Source organism: Alligator mississippiensis, chromosome 4 (assembly GCF_030867095.1).
Source record: "Alligator mississippiensis isolate rAllMis1 chromosome 4, rAllMis1, whole genome shotgun sequence".
NCBI lineage: Eukaryota > Metazoa > Chordata > Crocodylia > Alligatoridae > Alligator > Alligator mississippiensis.
In genome coordinates this window covers 78,625,013-78,649,324 of record NC_081827.1, presented here as the reverse complement: position 1 = coordinate 78,649,324, position 24,312 = coordinate 78,625,013, and the positions used below count along the sequence as shown (strand labels likewise).

The 24,312-nt window shown below is 45.5% G+C and overlaps 1 protein-coding gene across 4 annotated transcripts in view; it reads right to left on the bottom strand.

The window, feature by feature from the left end:
• The window catches only part of ACSS3 (acyl-CoA synthetase short chain family member 3), a 183,464-nt gene that overhangs the window by 17,556 nt on the left and 141,596 nt on the right, over nt 1-24,312 (bottom strand). For all 4 annotated transcript variants that reach the window (XM_059726128.1, XM_059726129.1, XM_059726130.1 and 1 more), the window contains one exon: nt 12,595-12,658. In XM_059726128.1, the coding sequence (XP_059582111.1) occupies nt 12,595-12,658 (64 nt within the window). The remainder of the gene's footprint in view (nt 1-12,594; nt 12,659-24,312) is intronic.

Genomic DNA, 24,312 nt, shown 5'->3' with positions numbered 1-24,312 from the left:
TGGGTATGTCTTTGGTGGACCCAGTCTGTTAAACCCACTGAGAGCACACTGACACCAATGAATGCAACGCAAAATGCATTAGGAATGTTCGCTGTTACTTAAACATATGGGTGCTGGTGATCATGGTTTAAATCATCTCAGGCTGCGGAGGGCCTAGAACCCAATTCCTTGGTGAACTCTTTTACCACAAAGCTATAATAGCAAAATCAAATGCCACCACCACCATGCCTTTCTCACTAGGCACCTTCTATTGGAAGAGAACTTAAATCTTTGGAACCTTGATGTATGGGGGCATGTAAAACTAGCACTAACAGCTCAAAATGCAATGTGTAACAAGGCCCTAAGATGCCTAAAGGGTGCTTAAAACTAGTTTACATCTTAATATGTGGACATTCCAGGAGTTGAGCCATCCCTGAGCCACTTAAAATGAATGTGTAACAAAACCCAAAGATGCTCTGAAACTCATTGATTACTAATTAATAAACACAGAAAATGGGGGGAGAAGGAACAGAAGGAGGATAGAAAACACACCAGTTATAATTTTCTTGATTTCTCAACTCTTTAAATGTAAAGAAAATATGAAGTACTACAATTGTTACTTATGTCTTTAAAAACTCTTGCATTTTGAATGGTCTGTAGCTAAGACATAAGTAAATTCTCTGGTCTAAGGTGTTATGTATTATTCACGTAATGTTATTTCCACTTAAGAAATCAGTTTCTTGATAGTATATATGATACTTGGTTATAGATTTTTTCCCAATTTTAATTTTCAAAGACAGTACAAAACAGCAAATGTTCTTATTCCAGAAATACTATGGGTTATTCTATTTAATCATTAAAATGAAAACTCTTGAATACTGCACTAGAAAATCATTAATGATTTTGTCAACATGAAGTGTCCTTTTCCTCCATCACAAGGACATCTCAGACATTTAAATAAATCATAGGCATGTAAAATCTGTGGGGAGTGACCACACATTCATGGAACACAAGTTGGGTAACACAGATCAGAGATAAACTTGCCCTGGAGTAGTGTAATTTTAAGACACCTTAAGTGTGCTTAAAACTACTCTCAGGTGTTAATCTGTGGACAGTCCAGGGGTTAAGAGCTCCAGGAGCTGCCTAAAATTAATGTGTAACAAGGCCCTTAAAGTTACACCACTCCAGGGCAGGGTTTTTTTTGTCCTTGCTATATGTCCCTGTGGCCACTTGGGGGAGCTTCAGCCTGTGGCCACATGGCTTCCAGCACTTGGCAGTCATGTAGAAGCCAGAGCCAGCTGCCAGCACTTGACAGCCATCTTGAAAACTCTGGTCCCTGGCCAACCCCTTCCCTGCCCAGAAGCTGTGTACCCATTGCAGGGACAGCACATGACAGCTCCCTCCTTGCCCACCCTGCCTCCCTACACCAGGGCTGCTCCAGCCCCTGCCCTTGTCAGTGACACCCAGCGCCCCATTGCTCCAACCCGGCCCCTGCCAGCAATGACCAGCGCCCTGCGTTCCTGGCCATGATGCTGCCCCTGCTGCCGTGCACCTGCCAGCAGGGGCCAAGGCACTGGCTGCGGGAGGCCGTGCCTGACCCACTCCTCCAGCCCTCTCCACTCCAGCCCACCTGCCCTGCCGCCCACACATCCCCTACACCCTGCCTACCCCCAGCACTACTGTCAAGACACACACATGGTTGAAACAAAAACTTTATTACCCTCATAACAACCACCTCCATCCCTCTCCTCTCCCTGCTCAAACAGACCCCACAGTCCCTCCCCCCTCAACCAACAGAGTCCCTCCACCACCCTCCCCACTCACCAACCAACATTACAAAACCCACTTACAAATGGAAAACTATTTACAATATTTCAGATCTTTGAGCCAAGAGTAGGGGGCTGTGGGGGAAGGCCTAGGGGGCAGAACCCTGGAGCAAGTGTCCAGCACCCCAGCCTCCGGACATTCCCCCGTGGATCTGGGAACCTCAGTGTCCCTAGCAGGTAGTGGCTTCATGTATGGCTGTTTTTTCAGGTGCATGGTGCAGTGGACTATGGTGGGGCTGGGGCCTAGCAGGTGGTAGCAAATCTGGGGTGGGGAGGGGGGCAGGTGGTTGGGCCAGGCAGGCAGAAGGCACCACAGGACCTCCTCCCAGGCACAGACAGGGGCCTGCTGCAGGGCATGGATGTGACCCACGGGCCCTGTGGGGCCATGGGTGGGGACTGAGCAGTGGGGGGCATGGACACAGCCACCAGGCCCAGGAAGGTGTCCAGGGCCTGGCATTCAGTGTCCCCTTGCTGCTGGAGCAGCTCTAGGTGCTTCCATTCAGGCCCAGTGGTCCCACTGCACCCAGTCCTGTGCCTCCACCCAGGCGATATCATCAGTCCGCCAGGCCTGTGCACGGGCCTCCTGCTCATCCACCGCTGCCACCAGCCACTGGAGCAGGATGGTCCAATCCAGGGCGTGCCACTGGTGCAGCCAGAGCATCAGGACAGCTCCAGCAGTGGACGGCAGTGACTCAGAGCTCACATCCCCGCTGGGGCTGGTGGGCTCTCCCCTGTGTCCAGATTTTGGCCGTGCAGAGGCAAGAGACAGAAGCCTTTGTGGCAGTTTGCAGCATTTCAGAGATAAAATGCCCTGCACCAGGAGCTGTGCACTGCCCAGCTTCATATTGGGGGTTGGCCAGGCATGGGTGCCCAGGGACCATGGTAAGTCTGGCCAAGCAGGCCCAGGTCTGGATGGCTGCTGCCCAAGCCCCTTGTCCCCCCTTGCTACCCTGGGGCCAGTGACCTGTGCATACTGGCTGCCGGCAGCCTGCCTCCCCTGCCCCCTTCCCAGGGCAGGCCAGGTCAGGCTGCTGGCAGCGCCTTCTGCTGCGGCTCCAGACCCTGCTCCCCCCACCTCCTTGCAGGCCAACTGCTCTGCCACACAGGCCATAGCACTCAGGCTTGGGGCACACAGGGCTGCTGGAAAACTGGGGTGAGGGGGGCGCCCCAGGGCTGGACCCTGTGCCCTGAGTGTACCCCTGCTGCATGTGCCCTGGGCAGTGCACAATGATCTGTTTCTGCAGGTGCAGCAGTGCCCAGGCCACTATGCCCTACTGCTGCTGATCCTCCTCATTCCCCAGGCACACCTGCACTCCTGGTTTAGGACCCTGAGCTACAATAGCACAGGGGGTAAGCCCAGACTGCCCTTCAACCTCTGCCACCATTTGGAGGACTACGTGGCAGCACTACACATCCTTTCCCCTGCTGCTGAGGACTTCAGTACCAGCATTGACATCTTCCTCAGCGTGTGAGAGGCCTGTACCCACTCAGCTGTGGGGACATGGGCTGCTGAATAAAGTTGTGAACTGTGTCCTGCCTCCATGTGTGCTGTAGGGAGGGAACCCAGGGCCAGGGGAGTGCAGTCAGGCCAGGGGCAGGAAACAGGGGCAGTGGTCAGGTACAGGGCAGAGACTGGGAGAACCCTCCTTCAGGGAGGGACTTACCATGTGTCTGGGGCTGGCGTGGCTGGTAGCTCAGCATGGGCCTCCCTGTCACCAACAGTATCCGGCTATGCCCAGTGTCTGCAGCCCATGATGTGCGGCAGGCCAGCACCCTGACAGAGGCCCTCCCGGGCAGGGGGTGGTGCTGAGGTGGCCAGCAGTGTCATGGCTGGCCACTCCTCATGCTGGGGTCTGGGGCTGCCCCAAGGGCGGGACAACTGCTGGCCAGAGCTCTCTGAGCTGCCAGTGTCCAAGGGCCCCTCCTCCCATGATGTGTCACCAGGGGGGTCAAGGAGGGTCAAGGACTGAGCCAGGCCACCCATGCTGGTGACACTTGCAGGGGTGCAGCCTGGGACCCAAGGCACCAAAATACAGGTCAGCGCCTGCATAAAGGCCATGCATGGTCTTATGGGCACAACAGGACCACCAACTGTAGTCTATCACAGCCATCCACTGCTCACAAAGCCTTGACCTTAATGCAGCACTGCTGTGCTGACCAAGAGTGCCCTTGCTCATGCATGCCACCCAACAGGGCCTCATAAATGTAGGCATTCGAGCACCCACCCTATGCAAACTGCCTCTGCATGTCGGCATGGCCCCAGAGCGCCACAAGGTTGCCAATCTCCTCCTGGGACCAGTTTGGGGCCCAGGCAGTCAGCACGGGCATAAGCACATGGGTGGGACTGGGGTCTGACAAGGAAGATGATAAGGATGACATTCTTGTCTCGTGCCAGCTCTCTGGGCCCCTGTGTGGCTGGCCCTGTGTGGCCAGCCCTGGCCAGTGCTCAGGAGCACTCAGCAGAGGGGTACGGCCAGGGACTGGGAGCTGTGTGGTAGAGACACTTCACCACAGCACCTGCAAAATCATGCTGCTGGGGATGAGCAGCAGCAGGGAGTAGGTACTGGCCCTGCTGTCACAGACAGCCAGCTAGCAGCCCTGGGAGAACCTCAGGGCTGGGCAAAGGATGCAGCAAGCGGCAGCCCTTTGCAACACTAACCTGTGGCCAAGCTATAGTTCTGCAGGCTGTTCTGCAGTTCCAGAGAACAGGCCAGGCAGAGGCAGCCTGTGGCCTGTCCAGTGGGGCACAAGAGGCCCGCTGGGCTTCTAGAGACAGAACAGGCTCCCTCAGGCTCTCGTGTGTATGTGCCCCAAAGCACAAAATGTCTGCAGGCTTTTATACCCTGCAGCTAGGGGCTTCCAGAAAACAGCCCAGCCTTGAAGCAGGAGAGGCAGTGAGCCAGGAGCCCTGGGGCTGGACTCAGGATGGCCCTCTAGTGGCTGGGCAGACCCGACACTGAAGTTAGTGCTGGGTTGCATCTATACATGTGTTAATGTGCATTAACTAATCATGCCTAAATTTGATACCTGCATTTTTGGCCATTTTTGCCTAGCAGTAAGGGCATGCATGTGTAGACATGCACCATACTGTGCAGTAAACTAGGCTAATACACATTAATGCATCTTGTGTAGACACACCCCTTCTTTTCTGTTTTCCATTTAGATGGAAAGAGGAGTCACTATACGGTCACTGCTCATTGACCAAAGGCATGCTTGCTGGTGGCTAACAGCATCCTCCATTTGCCTTAGTAAAATGGGGCACTCTGCTCTGGCCTAGCTCAACATGTTGCAGAGGAGCTGGTTGGGGCACAAGGTGCTTCAGTGTGGGGCTACCCAGAAGGCAGCCCCTGCACTGAAGCAACCTCATGCCCCAACCAGCTCCATCACCATCTACAAATGCCTTGTGGCATACTAAATAATGCTGCTGTAGAATAGTACTCGTGTTTACAAGTACTAACCTATGGCAGCATTTATTAGTTTACTGTGCCCTAAAAGGGATGTACGTATAGATGCTGAAACTTTACTGCAGAGCTAATTAGTCAGCTCTGCAGTAAATGTTTCATGTAGACATGCCTACTGTGTGTTATATATGGGTCTGGAAACATTTTACAGAGGTAGAAAAATATCCTCATATTATTATGTGGGGAAATTGAGGCTGGGATTATGTGCTTCACATGATACCAGAAACAAATTAAAAGTCAAACTAATTAAATGAATTTCACCTGTGTGCACTAACAATCTGTTCTTTCAGACTGTTGTAAAACACAATATTTGCTATTTTGAGCAACAACTTGTGCACAGGTCCTTCACTTGATATACTGGCCTCATGTAGGACAATCCACATAATCATCCCAGCTCATCACTAAATCAAACAGCTCAAATAAGTATTCTGTAATTTTGGAAAAGAATATTTTTTTAAAAGGAATAATCTTACTGGTGAAGCAAAATCATTACTGATACTGTATTCATAAGATAATTCATGGAGAACAGATTTTTTTCTGAAACTATAGAACCAAAGGAAGCTGAGTCAATTCTAGATGCTACTTCGATAAGTATTTTTTTAAGATAGCATTCTTTTCTTTCATAATAGACAATACCCAAATTAGAGACTGTTCATTACAGGTAGTCAAAGCAACTCTAAGCCATTGTTAAAAGAGGTTGGATGGTAAATGGAGTGAAGTGATCTTGAGTAACAGCTATATTATTATTCCGCATTTATACAGTGCTGTGAATATACATGGTATTTTACAACATACAAAATAAGAGCTAGGTAACAACTGGAAAGACAGCTAAAGTCAAGGACTTTTTTCAGGCAAAGGATATGCCCATAAGCAAATGGGAAAAATCCAAAGACTAGACAGGGAAGTTAAGATAAAGAGCAGAAGGGGAATAAGGTATTAAGTGATTAAAGACTAAGAAGGATACCTCACAATCAGGGAAGGAGGAGCAGTGACAAAGCACAAAGATACTGGGAAGGAAGAAGACATGGAACAGGTAGAAGGCAAAAGAAAGATTTTTAAAAGAGTCAAAAGCAAGCAAGGTGCAGTGATGCTTGGAGCTGGCCAAGGTAAGCCTAACTGCTGTCTCAATGTAGACTTAGGCCAATAGCAAGAACTTTTGAAAATCCTACCTATACAGCATTGTCTATAAAGGAAAAAAGCAGATAAAAGAAAAAAAAAGCCCTTATAATTGGGAAACTCAGCATTTTTTTAATTGATTCATACAGGTCCACATACTTTAAGGCTAGAAAGTATCGTTAGGTACATCTTGTCTGACTTTCCACCACAGACAAAAGAATCTCACCCAGCAATTCCGGCATGAAGCCTATAGCTTCTGGTTAGATCATGACATACCTTATAGAAAGACTGCCAGTCTTTATCTAAAAAGGTCAAGTGATAAAAAAGCTGCAAGATCCCTAGGTGGTTAATTACCATAACTCTTACAAATGTAAGCTGTATCTCTCATCTGAATTTGTTTCGCTTCAGTTTCTAAATACTGAACCTTGTTAAACTGTTCCTGTTAGATTAAAGAGTCATCTCTTAGAAATCTCCTCTCCCTGCAGGCATTTGTCACCCTTGATCAAGTCACTATCTTGGATGAACTCTATTGCGATTGAGTCTCTCAGTATAAGGCATGTTTTCCAGTACTCAGTTCTTTTATATGTTTCTCCTTCTCTTTCTCCTTCTTATTTTTTTAGCAGTGTGGACATCAGAACCAGTTGCACTAATGCCACATACAGAGATAATGCTACTTCTTTTTTTCCTACATGATATATACATGATATACATGATATATACATCCAGAAATTGCATTTAGCCACTTATCTGTAGCCTTTCATTGAGAGCGCTTGCATTCAGATTTCTACCATAAACCTAAAAGTCCTTTTCAGAAGGACTATGTTCTAGGGTATAGTTCCCTATCTCACAAAGATGACCAACATCTATTGTTCCTAGATGCATAGCCACATATTTGGCTGTGTTAAAAAATATTTCAATGCTCCTACCAATGCTCATTCCAGATCAATCTGTGCAAATAACTTGTTCCCCTCAATTGTTTAATTCCCTATCAATTTCATAACATTTAAAATAGCAAATGTTACTAGTAATCTTTCTATATTCTCTTCCAGATCATTTGATAAATATGTTGAATAGTACTGACATTTACATTGCACAATAATTCCACATTTATGAATACTTTTAATAATCCATTTATTTTATAGCACTATTTTGCAATCCAAATATCATGAGAGCTTAAAGATATCTACTATGTCAAGCCAGTTATTATATCAGTCACACTTGTGATCTCATTAAAAAATGCTATCAAATTTAGTTGGTAAGACCCATTTTGTACAAAGCCATGAAAATCAGCATTAATTATGGTAACAGTCTTTAAATATTTACTGCTTATGTTCCATATCATCCTTTCCATGATTCTGTCCAGGATCAATAATAACTAACCTATATAATGACTTGAATCATCCCATTAATCATTTTTCAGTGTTGATACATGAGGTTTTTTCCTCTAGTCCTCTGGAACTACTGGAAGTGCTCCCAAACTCCCAAGCATTTAAAAAAAATCAGTGCTAATGGTAAAGAGAACTCCTTAACCATTCCCTTTAATACTCCTGAGTGAAAGATATCCCAACTACTATATAAAAAAGGTTTTAACTTTAACAGATACTGTTTAGCATATTCCCTCATAAATGGGGGAATAGAAAGTATTCCCTTATCACTTTCTCCTACTTGTTTCTCAACACAGGATAGAAACATGTTAAAACCTACCTCAGACTCTATATCACAGTCAATAATTTTACCAAGTACTGGTTCTGTAACTTTGCCAGAATTTCTCCCAGATAGTCAGCAGAAAGAATAAAAAGCAGCTAAATCGTTTTTAGGCAGAGCTACCACACAAAGCTTAGAAGCACAAACACTGAGGTACATGAGAAAATCTAATGAGAGATTAGCTGGGAGTCAATGTTGTTCCTATGTACTGAACACATGCTGCCTTGTCTCCTTCCTTTGATTTCTGGGCAAGTATTAGGGGTGACATTCGCTAAGGAGACTAGGTACCAGTAGAAAATTATTCAATTTTTGAGAAAATTATCCTGGCACATGTCCACGAAGGGCCAGCAGGGGAGACTATGCTTAGGGGCAACCAACATGGGTTCATTAGAGGCAGGTCCTGTCAGACCAACTTGGTGGCCTTCTATGACCAGGTCACCAAATCCCTGGATGCAGGTGTTGTGGTGGATATAGTCCTTCTGGACTTTAGGAAGGCCTTTGACATGGTCTCTCACCCCATTCTCATTAAAAAACTAGGAGACTGTGGTGTCGATACCTACACAGTCAGATGGGTCACAAACTGGCTGGAGGGCTGCACCCAGAGAGTGGTGGTGGACGGGTCTTATTTGCCCTGAAGGGATGTGGGCAGTGGGGTTCCCCAGGGCTCGGTCCTCGGGCCCGCACTGTTCAACATCTTCATCAGCGACTTGGACGAGGGGGTAAAAAGCACCCTGTTCAAATTCACAGACCACACTAAAATGTGGGGGGAAGCGGGCACACTAGAAGGAAGGAATAGGCTGCAATCAGATCTGGACAGGTTACAGGGGTGGACAGATAAGAATAGGATGGGTTTCAACACTGACAAGTGAAAGGTACTGCACCTAGGGAGGAAGAACCAGCAGCATACCTGCAGGCTGGGGAACTCCCTTCTCGTCAGTGCAGAGGCAGAAAAGGATCTTGGAGTCACTGTTGAGGCCAATATGAACATGGGCCAACAGTGTGGGGACATGGTCAGGAAGGCCAACCATACCTTGTCATGCATCCACAGATGCATCACAAGCAGGGCCAAGGAGGTGATCCTCCCCCTCTATGCGACACTGGTCAGGCCACAGTTGGAGTACTACATCCAGTTCTGGGCACCGCACTTCAGGAGGGATGTGGACAGCATGAAGAGGGTCCAAAGGAGGGCCACTTGCATGATCAGGGGGTAGCAGGGCAGGCCCTACAAGGAGAGGCTAAGGGACCTGAACCTGTTCAGCCTCCACAAGAGATGGCTGAGTGGGGATCTAGTGGCCATTTGCAAACTAGTCAGGGGGGACCAGAAGGCATTGGGGGATTCCCTGTTCCCTCGAGCACTACCAGGAGTGACAAGAAATAACGGTCACAAGCTGGCAGAGAGTAGATTCAGGCTAGGTATCAGGAGGTGCTACTTCACAGTCAGGGCGGCTAGGATCTGGAACCAACTTCCAAGGGAAGTGGTGCTGGTTCCTAACCTGGGGGTCTTTAAAAGGAGGCTGAATGAACACCTGGCCGGGGTCATTTGACCGCAGTACTCTTTCCTGCCACAGCAGGGGGTCGGACTTGACGATCCGCTCAGGTCCCTTCCAACCCTACCAACTATAAAACTATGAAACTACTCTAAAACTACAGACAGAAAGCTTAAGCCTTTTACAGTTTAGTGGCAGGGTTTCCCAATGCAGTAGAATTTTCATTTCATTGTTCTTTGCTAACGTGCCTTATGAGAACAGCTTAAAAAATGTCATGCTGCTAATAACAATGTTAACACACCGAAACATCCAGGAGAACATTCTCCAGAATATATTAATTATGGGAAGGTTAGATTACTGTGAGCAAAACATCATTTGTCATTGCATCAAGCTTCTCCTGCTGATAGAAGCTAGAGATCATAAATACTGTTGTTTTCACTCTAATGTAAATCCTCAGTTAATTATCCCTCACATCCAAAAATTTTAGCTCACGAAAGAAGAAATTCAGAGACATGTTAACTTGTCTCACTCCATTCTTTCTGCTGCACCCTCGTTCTGTCTACTTTCCCTGGGGCAGCAGTGATCTTCCTTCTGCCTTAACCCCTTGTTCACATGTATTACAAAAGCACAAGTATTACAAAAGGGTATTTGATAAAGCAATCATGAAAAACAAGGAAATGAAATGTACCTCTGTATATTGTTTTTAATCAGGAAGACACTTGTATATTGTATAAGCCAGTAATTAACCAGATTTGACAAACCAGTTACCATAGATGAGCTTCTTCATTAGCAATTATTTACCCAAGAACTAAGGTAGAGACAAGAACTAAGTCAGAAAAGATATGGGGAAAGAGGTGAGCAGCAGTAGGGGTACAACATACTGCAGCCCTCTCATCAAAGTTCTGACTTCTGAGACTTAAAAACTTTAAAATTGTAATGCCAGAATAGTTATTCTAAAAACTACACCTAATCAGTATCACAAAGAGTAATCCAGCCTCATCCAATCTCTGGTGACAACAGAAATCAGACTGGACTTAGAATAGCTATGAGCTCAGAATATTGGTGATCTCTAGGAACCATTCTCCATTTGTCACTAGAAGTGAGCCTGACTTTATACCATGCAAGACTCTGCTAAAATATTACTATCATTTAGCACAGTGTAAAGCTAGGCTTATTCCCAGTGAGCAAAGGAAGAATGTTTCTCAGAGATCACCATTATTTAAGAGTGTTAACAATCTGCTCTACATCCCTTCAAGAGATGGCCAGTGCATGGCAGACCGAGACATGGCTAGGCCTACTCTTTCTGTCTTTGAGGCACTGTTGGAATACCTTGCCTTCTCCCAACAACAAGAGGCAATTCTGAAGGTTTTTTGTATCGACTTTTGTCTAGGTGTGAGGAGAACTTGCTGAAGAGGTAGAGGGAAGCCCTTTTTTCATAAGACACAGCCAAGTCTAGCCCTAAATATTAAACTTCAATGTGTTCATCCTTCAAAGTTTTACCACAGAATAGAGGCTGATCTGGGAAAAGCAGCAAACAGGCAAGCATTCACATTTTGTATCTAACCCAGTTTTAATTTCATTGAGGAAATTAAATTGAAATCTCATCTTAAGAAGGAGTAATCTTAACATTATTTAACATGAGGCTCAATACTTCGAGAGATGGATAAAATGAAGAGACTGATGATCATAATATCAATACATTTCTGCTTAGTATCATATCTGTTTCCAACTTCACAACCACATGTGCGTAAGTTCATCATTCACCTATGTTCAGTTCATTAGTATCTGTGCTTAGGTTTACACAGTTTTATCTGATTCAATTTTTAAAGGAATGCTATGTCAAAAGGGTAAACCGTATGTATATATTAGAGATGCACCAATATATCGGTCCAATATCAGATCAGTACTCATATAAAGAAAATCGCCTATATCAGATATCGGCCCAATGGGGCCGCTAATTTGGCCAATAAATGCCCATGCTGCACGCGGACCAGAGCTGGCAGCATGGAGAGCTGCCTCCAGCTGGTAAGTCAGAAGGGGAGGGGGGAGGGAAGAGGCATGGGGGGGCAGATCAACACCCCTGTGGTGAGGAAGGGGGCAGGCATTGCCCAGCTAAAGGTGGGGGGGGGGCACAGCGTAGGATGGAGGCATGGCTCATGGGGTGGGAGCAGCTCCTGCCACTGCTTACACTCCAGGAGGGTAGGGGCAGGGGGGCATGTGCCCCCAGACGTGTGCAGTGTGGGGTGGGCTGCAGCTGCAGGGTGAAGCCCAGGCAGCACTGTGTGAGGCTTTTCTTGCTAGGGACTAGGCTTGGAGCGGGCTCTGATAGTGCTCAGAGGGGCTGCAACCACTCCAAATTTCACCGCAGCTCCACTCTCAGCCCCACTCTACTGCCTGGCGTAGCCCTGGCTGAACGCCCCACCTCCACCCAAACACTGGGAAAAGCTGGAAGCAGAGCTGCAGCAAAATTTGAGATGGCTGCAGCCTCCTCCCAGCCTGCTCCGAGCCCAGCCCCCAGCAAGAAAAGCCCCACGCAGCGCTGGCTCTGGCTCTACCCAGCTGCAGCCCACACCGCACTGTGCAGATCCAGGGGCACACCCCGCCCTGGCTCCTCCTTCTCAGGGTGCAAGCAGTGGTGGGAGCTGCCCCCACCCCACAAGTCGCACGTCCGTCCCGTCTCGTCCCACCCCGCCACACCGCCCCGGCTGGGCAGCGCCTGCCCCTGCCCCCTCCCTCACGGTGAGGGACACTGATCTGCCCCCCCACACCCCTTCCCTTTCACCACACCAGACTTACCACCTGATGGCAGCTGTATTGGATTGGTATCGGCCAATATGCCTCCTTAAATAACAGCTATTGGTATTGGCTCCAAAATCTCTATCGGTGCACTGTACGTATGCATGCATACATGCATACCAGCCAGCCAACCAAAACTGGCCCTATTTTTTTAAGGAATATCAATTTTTTCTCATACATTTCTATGCTATTTGAAAGACATATTTGAAGTTTTGTCTAGCTTACTTTACCACAATATTTCCTAAAGTCTTGGTCTTCGCTGTTTGCTTGTTATTATCCAGAATCATCACTGCAAAAGTAACAGAGAAAGAAATCAGACTTTTCTTGTTTCAGATAAATAAGGCCAAGCTGCAACTCAATGGATGCCAAATTAAGTCATAAATCACAGTACGGAGTAGTCCTAGGCAACAAAAAGGGAATTATAAAATTGCTGGGTACCAATCTAAATAAACTCAAAACTCCTGTTAGCATCCCAGCCACAAATGCAATAATCCTTAAAATGAAAGGCTGTCCATTAGAAAGGAGAATTAAAATTAACAGAAAAAAGTGAACCACACTGTAAATCTGAACCTCTAAATAATCCTTTCAGAGCATGGCAAGAACAACAACAAAAAAATAAACAAGCAGCAATACTATTCTAAGAGATGACATATAAAGTTATTAGGGATGAATGTAGCCCCCTTACAAAATACCATGTGTGTGTAATAAAACTGTTTTGTAAGTGCATATGATCTGCCTGTAGTGTGATGAGACCTGTATAGTGAAACTGCCATCACAACAGAGAAGGTTTATTTTCTACTAAGAAAAGGTAAATTAACTTATGAATGGACTGAGGTCACACTACAGGACAGTGACAGAGCTGGGAAAAGAAACCAGAGAACCAGCCCTTGGTCCTTTCCAGTGGACTGCACAATCTCTTGTCACCTTCAGTAATGTGGTTATATTCTGATGGGGACATAAGTCAATGGCCTTTTCCACAGAAAAGAGGCTGAAACTTCCTCCTGGATAAAATTGTTATCTAGGAAATCTATTACAGTCAAATCCATTCTACCAGGTGGACTGGCAATAAAGAGAGAAGAGTGGTTAACTTATAGAATTTTTACTTGTTCCAATTACTCAGTCATGCCCTACAATGCCTAGGGGTCATATCGACAGGAATAGCTGATTCCTGGGAACAGCAAGGAGAATGGAGAGAACTACATTAAGTCTTGACAGACAGGACAGATATTAGCTTAATTAATAGGCTTTCTGAGGGTGGCCAAAGGAGAAGAAGCAACATCAAGCTGCAACCAAGTTGCTGCAAGACCCTTTTTTAGAGGAAAAAAAGTTCCTGGAAGAAGTATGGAGAGAAGGGAGACGCACATCTTCCAAAAGATTTTTGAAGTAACGTTGTGCCTACCAGGGTACCCAGGGCTCCTGCAATCTGCTATTTCCTAGCTGAAACATTCCTTCCTTAACAGCTGGACAAATCATTCCAGACAGTGGTTCTGATCTTAGCATACAAATAGATAAAGCCAATCCAAGATTTACAATGCCGCCAGGTAGCTTTTATTATTTCATGAATCTGAAGGCTTAACTAGACATAGAAAATCCAAAAATTGTTCTGGAGAGGGTGAATGGGAACTCAGAGGTAATTCGGTCCAATCTTTTTGAGACACAGCCTCACTGGAATGTTAATGAGAGCCTTGAATTCACATGGGAAATTACTAAAATTCTACAGAAGCCATCTGTTGCTTATACCTGCTTATAACGTAAGAAAACACAAGGTCCAGAAGTGGGCAATAAAGATGATAAAGGGCTTGGAAAGCAAGTCATATGAGAAGAGGCTGAAGGGGTTAGGCATGTTCAGCTTGCAGAAAAGGCGCTTAAAAGAAGACATGATAACAGTCTTCAAATACAACATAACCTCGTAAATCCAGCATTCTCGAGACCACGCACCTGCCGGAAATTTGAAAATTTTTAAAGTGGGGTGGTAGATGGCGGTGGCTGCCGCCATGTGCAAGCTTCCCCCTCCACGTCCACGGGGTGGGGAGGAGAGCTGGCTGGTCCTGGAGCAGTGGCTGCATGCGGAGCAGCAGTGTGGGGTGGTGGATGGCGGCGGTAGCCGCCATGTGCAAGCTTTCCCTTCTGCATCCGGCAGAGCGGAAGGGGATGCTTAAAAAGTGCCATATTTTTGAGAATTCCTGATTTTTGAGATCCAGATTTATGAGGTTATACTGTATCTGAACAGCTGCCATAAAGAAGGAAAACACTTTTTCTCTCTTGCTGCAGAGAGGAGAATGCAGACCAATAGCTTGAAGTTGTAGCAAAATAAGTTTAGACTGGATATCTGGAAAAAAAATTCACTGTTAGAATAGAGAGGGAGTGGAACACACTGCCTAGGGGATTTGTGGACTCTTCATCACTGGAGGTATTCAAAAAGATGCTGGACAGTCACTGGTCAGAGATAATCTAGGCGTAGCTATCCCTATGTTCTACCATGGGTATTCCCTGTACTTCTGGGCTTTGCTGATTGCCACTGCCCCCACTTTTTGCTATATGTGATAGGATGTTTTTAAGCCTCCCTCATAGCCTTCCAGTGTTGGCTACAGACAAGACAGGGGCTTTGACTCGGGTGTGCCAATGCTCCTTCTGGGAGCAAAGCCAAAAATTTCTGGCCAGAGGATCTTGCCCCTCCACTCAGAGTCAAACTAATTGCCATATCTGGTGTCAGGAGGGAATTTTACTCCATGGCCAGATTGGTACCAATGGCTAGGGGATGATATTTAGGAATTTGCTTTTAGAAATTGGCTTGTAGGAAGAGTAAATATTGCATCAGTAAATATAGGAATAGGAACATAAGTAAATGTAGGAAGAGTAAATATTCCATCATTGCAACAATGGTCCAAGGGAACAGCAAGGGTTAATTGGCTTTTAAAGTCCACTTGTGGCAACAGTCCTGGGGAAAAAGCAAAGATATTCACATTCTCAGCATCTGTGATCCAAGGGTCCAAGATTAGCATACAGACAGGCGCATACATCCTAGGAAATTGGAAATATGAAGCAATAAAACAACCAATGTTCCCTCGAGACCCCAAACAAGATAGGACCATGCAGAATCAGCATCAGGTCAAAATGACCAGCTGTAACCTGGCAAAAGGCCCCTGGGATCCCCGGTCTCGGGGGAATGACCAAATTAGGAGACAGGGAATGACCAAATTAAGGTACCGACAAATGACCAAATTAAGATGTGTGCACATGATGTGTTTGAAAATCAGGATTATTCTAACAGGACAGAATGTGAATGGCATGATGGCGACAGAGAAACCAAGCAATAGTACTGGGTATGAAAAGTCATCAGGAGAAAGAATACAAAAGGAAGGATCACTGGGCAACGATTTGACATTGGCCCCAACTTCCAAGGCTGCTAACATTCTCTATAGGAAACATGAGAGACTAATTCAAGCAGGAACTGTGACGTGGCATTTATGTACTGGACAGATTTACCATCTCCTTGCGAAACCCTAGGACTGATAAATAAGTAGGACTGTGTAGTCTTTTTGCACTTTGCTCGCACATGTCTTATTTGCTATCACTGTATATCAATAAAACTCTCCTATTATCGAACAGAGGTGTCATGATCAGTTTCATGCAGGAAAGTTGTGCCCTCTCCCATCAAGGTATCAGAACTGGTTCATAAAGCCAGTGCCAATAGGTACAGATGTTTGGGGGTTTTGCCTTCCTCTGCAGCCGGGGTTGTGGCCCTCCACCCGGAATCTCTTGAGCATATATTGGCAATGTTTCAAAGAAGCAGGACATTGGGGGTGCCTGTAGACGTAGGGATGCTGCTCCGATGTGCTATAATTAGCGCACTCGATTTGTCAAGTCTGCTGGAGCATGCTAATTAGCGCACTCCAGCAGCCTCCATATCTTTTGTATTCAGCACCCCCATGCCTCAAAATGGCAGTGGGGGCACTTTAACTAAAGCTCATCAAAAAAGCTTTAGTTAAAGCACCCCGGCCACCATTTTGAAGTGTGGGAGGCTCAATACATGAGATGCTGCAGGCACTTTAATTAGAGCAGCCAGTCCAATTCAAGTGCCCCCCACACTACCCCTGGAGCATGTGTAAAAGTGCCCAGGCTGTTGTGGTTCCCCTGCTTTACCTGTGGCAGGTTAGGGTGTTAGGTCTGTACTGTGTCAGGGTTGAAGGTAGTCTCATGTAGAGTTAAATTATGCATTTGGATACGAAGGTCTGGATAAGGATGATCTTGCCTCAGGGCAGGGGGCTGGACTAGATGACCTCTGGAGGTCCCTCCCAGCCCTACTTCTCTATGATTCTATGAAATCACAGTTGGAGAATTTAGGTATACAACATAGCACCAGGGAGCTAAGCTGTGCTGCTGAAAAAAAAGGCACACACACTTAGTCCTGCTTTGCATGCAGCTGTCAGGACCCAGGGCAGCTGGCCAGCAGCTCTCCCTGACTCCCACCCGGGCAGATAAGGGTTCGGGGCCTTAGAAGGCCGTCAGGCGGGTATTTGTGACGCTTGGAGTGGAATTAATTAGGCAGACGCTTATCGGTTGCAAAGCTAGATTATTTACTCATGCCATTAAGGTGGTGAATAGCGGAGGTCAGAGATACTTGGTTAGTTACAGCATAAGGTTCGTAGGTCGTATGTCGGTCTGCATAAGAGTTCGTCGGTCAGGCAGAGAAATGGAGAGAAAGGTCAGGCCGGCAAGTCGTTGATTTACGTCTGAGAATTGGGTCGAGACAGGGGAAACTGACAAATGATCAATTTGTCAGTTACTCTCACGCATACGTTCAGAGGTTTTTCAGGTGTGTGTGCGGAGGTCTCCCGTTCTTCACGGAAGTGAAGACGGGTTTTATTTGTATAATAGCCAATTGCTTTTCGCCACGTCATAAATTTAATTAGAATCACCAATTACCTAGCGGTCTTCGCTAGGGTATTATCTCACAGGGTTACTCCCTGTTTTCTCTGACCAGTTATAGTCGGACTCGATGATCTATTGAGGTCCCTTCCGACCCTAACATCTATGAATCTATGAATCTATGAATAATGATTTATGTACAGCACAGAAGGTTAAGTTTCATTTCTAGTTAGCGTCGCAGTTATAAATCTCTTTTTGACATGCGCAGCAAAAAAGCGGTTACTATCATTATTGTTAACCCTTAGTTAACCTAGTGCAGAAAAAAAACTATTTTGAATGGTTTTACTTGTTTGTGACATGGGCACTACTTAATTTGGTTGTGACATGCCCCCTTGCCCATGGCACAGCAAGTTACATCATGTTTATGTACAGACCATTTTCATCATCATTGTTAGTGTTTGGCAAGCGGGTGTATACAAAAGCAGAAAGCGTGGTTAACTTCATTTTGAGATACTGTAAAATCCAATAACTAAAACACACAAATATAATAATGGCTATTATGATTAATGGTAAACACAAGATAATCAAAGACGCCGACACTTGAATTAACTTAAATGCAGTAAACTATTATTTTTGATTTTATGTAATCTTCTCTAATTCGATTTTTTAAGGTAACTGAGAGTGAGGTATCAGATTAATGCCCCCTATACAGAGGGTTTTTATAATTGTGGCTTATTATACTTGAGTTAAATCGTAGCTCTGAAAACACCAATTTTCCGTACCGTCATCAGCGGCCTTTCTTCATTTCTTTTACTGTTATCTCTCTGCCCAAATAGTTCCTTTTCCTCTTCTTTGAATGTACAAGTTCCTTTAGAACCTTCACTACTTGCCCCCTTCCATCATCGTCTCCCTCATCTCTTTCCTCACATTCCCTCAATGCTTCTGTCCACACCCGACCTTTCTGCGACATCCCTCAAACCTTCAGACTATCAATGCTGTTCTCTCTCAATAATTCAGAGCTTTTTATTCAAAACGTTATGACTTGGCTTCACTGCGTAAAGTCTCGAACAGGCTTCAAAACAAAACAAAACAAGTATGTACAAAATCATTAACAGGAAAAGAAAAACCATAAAATGAGTCGGAAGTTATGTCTTTGGCCTAAAATGACAGAAGGTTCAGGACCGAGTTGGAGGTTTCTAAGTCAGCTGCGTTTGCCGAGGAACCTGTTGGTAACAGCAGGAATAGAGCAATGACCCTCTTGCGATATATGAGCAGGCGGCCATTGTAGCGTTGACCCGGGTGTGTTGTAGGTTGGTGCTCGGTGATTTTCGCGATCGGGCAGTCACAGATTGCCGCTTCGTCACCGCTGGGCCTGTAAGGGGACAAAAACAAACTAACAGACAAACAAACAAAGAAAACTAAAAACAATAAAATTGTCTTTTGTATATCTACGAGCATAATGTTGTAGTGGTTGGAATAGTTCATAGATGCCCCCTTCGAGTAGTTGTTTGTTGGGGCAGGCTGCAGTGTTATCAGGAATGCGCTGCTAGGTGTGGGTGTCTCCGGGGCCCGGACTGGTTGGCGGGATCGGTCGAGGTGGGTAGCCTAGTATATGTGCCAGTTGTCGTTGTCCCGCATCTCCTAGGACGTGTAGCCATTGCTTGGTAAGCGTGAAGTAGTTTAGGAGGAACCCAAACATGGCTCTTTCCTCCGGTGTCCTCTGGGGTGAGAGTCTTGATTCCTTTCGTGAGTTGAATTGGGAATGTCTTGGCCCTTGGTATTCGACTGGATATGCAGTAAGGTGGCTTGATATGCCGGCTGGGTTTGCAGCTACTGACTTCACAAGGGCTTGCAGTCGTGGAAGTTGACTTAAAAGATTTTCTGTTGGCTGAGTAACAAGCAGGTTGAGGAGAAGGTGAAGGTTGATGGTATCCTCTTCTCCATAAATCTCCATGCATGCTTCGATGACGTCAAGGGTGGTGGTGGTAGTTGCACCCTCTGGGTTGGTTATTTTCTTGGTTATTGTTACAGGGTCAGCGGCAGCTGTAATTGTTACTGTGTCTGGTGGGAGGATCGGATTCTCGCTCATTGTCCCCTCCCTGTGGTACGGAGGTGGGGCCGTTGGGAGCGACGTCATCTCCTGGGGCGGGGTAGCTGGGTGGAGTCCTGCCTGTTCTTCTGTGGCTCCGCCCTTCTTTTCCAGGTCCTCCGGGCAGTTCATATTTTTCTCGGTGCCATTTTTTGGTGGCAATGGAGGGTTTTGGCACGCTGCCATCTCTGCAGCAGCTTTGCTGACTGTAGCTAACTGGGTTTTTAAGTTTGCATTTTTACGCAGTAGGAGTGACACTACGTTAATCATCTTCCCTTTGTCCCACTCGGAGCGTGTCCACTCCCTTCCAACTCCCTCCTCCCCTCTCAGCGAGAAGTAGCCGCTGACGCACCCTGTCTCCGCTCCGCTCACTTGGTGATAAGCGATGTGGGCCCATAATTCATCTGCGTTATCTACGCGGCGCCCCCCACTACACCAGGGGCAGTTCTTAATTAATTCCCACTCCATCACATTTCCCCTTAATCCTGTTCATGACGCCATGTCGGGACCCAGGGCAGCCGGCCAGCAGCTCTCCCTGACTGCCACCCGGACAGATAAGGGTTCGGGGCCTTAGAAGGCCGTCAGGCGGGTATTTGTGACGCTTGGAGTGGAATTAATTAGGCGGACGCTTATCGGTTGCAAAGCAAGATTATTTACTCATGCCGTTAAGGTGGTGAATAGCTGAGGTCAGAGATACTTGGTTAGTTACAGCATAAGGTTCGTAGGTCGTATGTCGGTCTGCATAAGAGTTCGTCGGTTGGGCAGAGAAATGGAGAGAAAGGTCGGGCCGGCAAGTCGTTGATTTACGTCTAAGAATTGGGTCGAGACAGGGGAAACTGACAAGTGATCAATTTGTCAGTTACTCTCACGCATACGTTCAGAGGTTTTTCAGGCGTGTGTGTGGAGGTCTCCCGTTCTTCACGGAAGTGAAGACGGGTTTTATTTGTATAATAGCCAATTGCTTTTCGCCACGTCATAAATTTAATTAGAATCGCCAATTATCTAGCGGTCTTCACTAGGGTATTATCTCACAGGGTTACTCCCTGTTTTCTCTGACCAGTTATAATGATTTATGTACAGCACAGAAGGCTAAGTTTCATTTCTAGTTAGTGTCGCAGTTATAAATCTCTTTTTGACATGCGCAGCAAAAAAGCGGTTATTATTATTATTGTTAACCCTTAGTTAACCTAGTGCAGAAAAAAAACTGTTTTGAATGGTTTTACTTGTTTGTGACATGGGCACTACTTAATTTGGTTGTGACAGCAGCAACCTGGAAATGAGGCAGTAATAACACCCTGTGGGTTTCCCAAATCAGATTTATTTCTCTGAAAGTAATGTATGCACTTGTTCTAAGAATTTGAAAACAAAAGGCAAAAGTTGGTGAATAGTCCTGAATTCCGAACTAGCTTTAGGGCATGAAATTTACATAAGTCCAGGATTTGCTATGTTAGTCCTGGATCAATAGAAAACAATAACATTTAATTCATTAGTAAAAAGAATCCTCTCAAATCCAAACAAACCTGGCCCACAGACTAGATCAAACCCTTGGGGTCCAAAAATTTGGTGACATGTGAGCAGTAGCAGCATTAACTGGGGCTTGATACCAGCATGCAGAGTGCCAGGGCCCAATCATGACACGTGAATTAGTGCAGGCATGGCACAGGCTGCCATGGCCCAATGCCAGCACTCAGGGACCAAATGCAGCAAATGGGGCTGGGAAGGGGCAGTGCAGGGCCCAATTCTGGCTTGTGAGATGAAAAGGTTGAGTCTCACTGGAATAGAAAATCTGGTTTAAGGAAATATCTGAACTAGAAATAAACGGGACACAATAGGGCATAGGTAGATGAAACAATTATACTGATACAAGCTGTTAGAACTGTTAGCTCTGTATGAGCCTGTGATTGATACAAAGCACAGCAAAACCACTTTATCTCCAAGTCAAAGCTGGGAATCATGCAGATGTAATAGATTGTAACAGCTACTGTCCCCTTTGAAGCAGGGGTTCTCTCTGCCCTTTCAAAGCAGCTAAAATATACATCCATCTATATCCTTAGTTTTCCAGTGGTAGATGGCATTAATTTCTACCTAGTCCTGGTTAAAATGCTTGAAACTAAAATTATTGCCTAGTCCTTCTGACACTTATACCAATGCAAAGCCAAAATCATTTCACAGAGACTTATTTATTTTATTCTATACTTAACCTGATATAATATGAAAGATTTTGACCCCTGTCTAGGAAGCATGGACTTTTTTCCTTTCTATTTTGACTCTACAAATCTAGTTTAAATGCATCATGATTTTAGCAATCAGTGTCCTAAGAACCATACCAGCAGGGGTGGGCAATTATTTCAGCTGGAGGGCCACTTGGGAAGTTTTGGTGAGTTATCATGGGTTGAATCAGCAGCCCCTGGCCCTCTCTCCCTGGCCAGGAGTGGAATGAGCAGCCAGGGCTGGGGCCAGGATCATGGGATGGTAAAAGCTGCAATCTGCTCCTTGCATGCCCCTGCCAATGAAACCAGCACCTGTTGCAGGAATGTGTAGGCAGCAGATCATGATTCTGCCCCAGGTCCTGGTCCCACATTGTCTCCATCCTGAGATCCCATTCCCAGCTCTGCCCTCTCATCCCACTCCTAGATGCTGCTCCCCACCTGCCCACAGCCCCATCCCATCTGCCCGGCTGAGCATGCCCTTCCCAAAGGGGTCCTGGCTCATCTCCATGGAAACTCCACCCACCCACTCTGTCCAGCACCGTTGGTGCTCAGGCAGTATCTGGTGGTGGAGACTCACACTGGCAGCTGCTGGTGATGCTGGGAAGTGAGTCTGGCTGTTGTGCCACCCCAGCCCCACTGCACACCTGGGGGTAGAGGGACCATGCACACACATCACAGACCAGGCTGTCCCCCATACCTGGACCGGACAGAGCCATGGGACCCACCATGGGATGGATAAAATTTCTTAGTAGGCCAGATCTGCCTTATGGGCCTTATTTTGCCAACCCCTGTGTTAGACCTAAAAGTTTTACAGCATAGAAAAGTATGGAGTCTATCTTTTAAAGTATAAAATAAATTTCTAACAAGTCATATCAGCAGCTAAAATTCACAAAACAATTGAAGTGGGGAAGAATAAGACAGTAATCAAAATACAGTGATTACTGTACCCCAGTTGTCTTTCCTGCCTAGTGCAGGGGGCTGGACCCAATGATCCTGTTAGGTCCCTTCCAGCCCCTTACAATCTACGAATCTATGGATCTATGATGTCAAGAACCAATATTTCAGTAATGGTGGGGTTATAGATTTTGTAAGCCCTTCTAGTAACTGGTCCTGAACTACTGTGACACCCGTTCCTTTACAGATTGTGACTGAACGTGGCATCTGTTTTATGTTGCATTTTTGAAGAAATTCCCTTTGCTTTATTTAGAAAAGGGAAGTTTTAGTTACATTAACAGCAGATTGTGCAGAATTCATTCAGAATCTCTATATTTCTGCTTCCCACTGACTTTTGCTAGGCCTGACTGCTACTGCCTCAGGAGCAGGTGTGATGCAATTATAATCATCCCTGGTTACCTGGTAATTAGAGCTCTGGTCAACCGTCAAACCTTTCCTCTACCTCCTATCTACCCCCACTTCTTACATTACTGCTTGTCTTCCTACAATAATTAATGGTGCCAAGTCTAGGGCAACAGAAAATGATTTTTTTTTTTTTTAATCTTCACACTGGCATCTGTGTGTTAGAAGAAAAGCAAACTAAGCCCATTCTGCCCAAGAATGTGAGTACTTTCCCTGCAGATAGCTTGACCTTTGAAAAATCTAATTATTTTTTCAGTCTTGGACTAATTCCTAAAATCTCTGCATCAAAATCAAAGTTCCCAGGTATGAAAATATTTTAGAATTCTTCCTTGTGTGGCTTCACTCTCTGCATGCAAATACCTTTCAGGCACTCTCACTTTTCATGCTGGTTCGCAGCCTACCATTTTTTACAGCTAGAAATGAAAATGCTGCACAAGTACTGAAAGATAATATGTTTAACATCTCTCTCAGACCCGAGACCTCCTAGAAGCCTGAACATAAAGGCTAACTTATTTGATAAAAAGAATTGGGATGTGAAACAAGTTCAAATTGAGGACATTTATCCCCTGGCCAAGTTGCTTTTTAGTTTATCATTACATATGTGAAGAGGTCACAGACTTCACACCAAGATTCTTCTTTCTGCACGTAACCATAAGGAGATGTTTTAATACATTTTTATTCAAGAAAAAGAAAAGATCAGATAGATGTGACTCTTAAAAAGATGTGCTTATAGCCCCAGAAAATAGAACCATTTATGCTCCAAAGAAAATATGTAAAGATATAACAGCTAAAATGATCTTAAGAGTGAATCATTGATAAAGCAAGTACTTTTTTGTCTAGCTATCATGTCCTCTCTCCAAATTTTAAAGATTTCTACTACTAACATCTTGCCAGCAGATGCTCTCACTGCTGGTTATCGTTTAATACCATATCATTTTAGATTAAGGCTTGAAGCACTGTTCTCATATCTTCACAATAATCCACTGGTCTTGAGCATGCAGTCTGAATAGTTCAATGCAAGCTGGAACAGCCAGTTAGTCACAGTGGGCCTAGTTCTGAATTCCTTGTGCACCTTCAAATCCCATTTCTGCATTTTTGGCACCCAAAATTAGTTTAGGATGAATGAGACTAACCATTTACAGGAAATGTATAATAATAAGGTGGGTTGTAAAGGGTCCTGTGAGGAGTTGAACAGTTCCTGTAAGAAAAAGCATCTGTAAGAAATACAGGATCAAACCTATATGAAGTAGTAGTGGTTTCAGTTTTACTTGTACTAGATCCTGGGATCATCTTGTAAGGCCTGGCCTTCCTGTATCTGACAGTCCAACAGGATGTGTGTGTGTTTGTGTTTGTGTGTGTGTGTGTGTGTGTGTGTGTGTATGAAACGGTTGTTTTAAGTGAATCCTGGAGTTAATGATT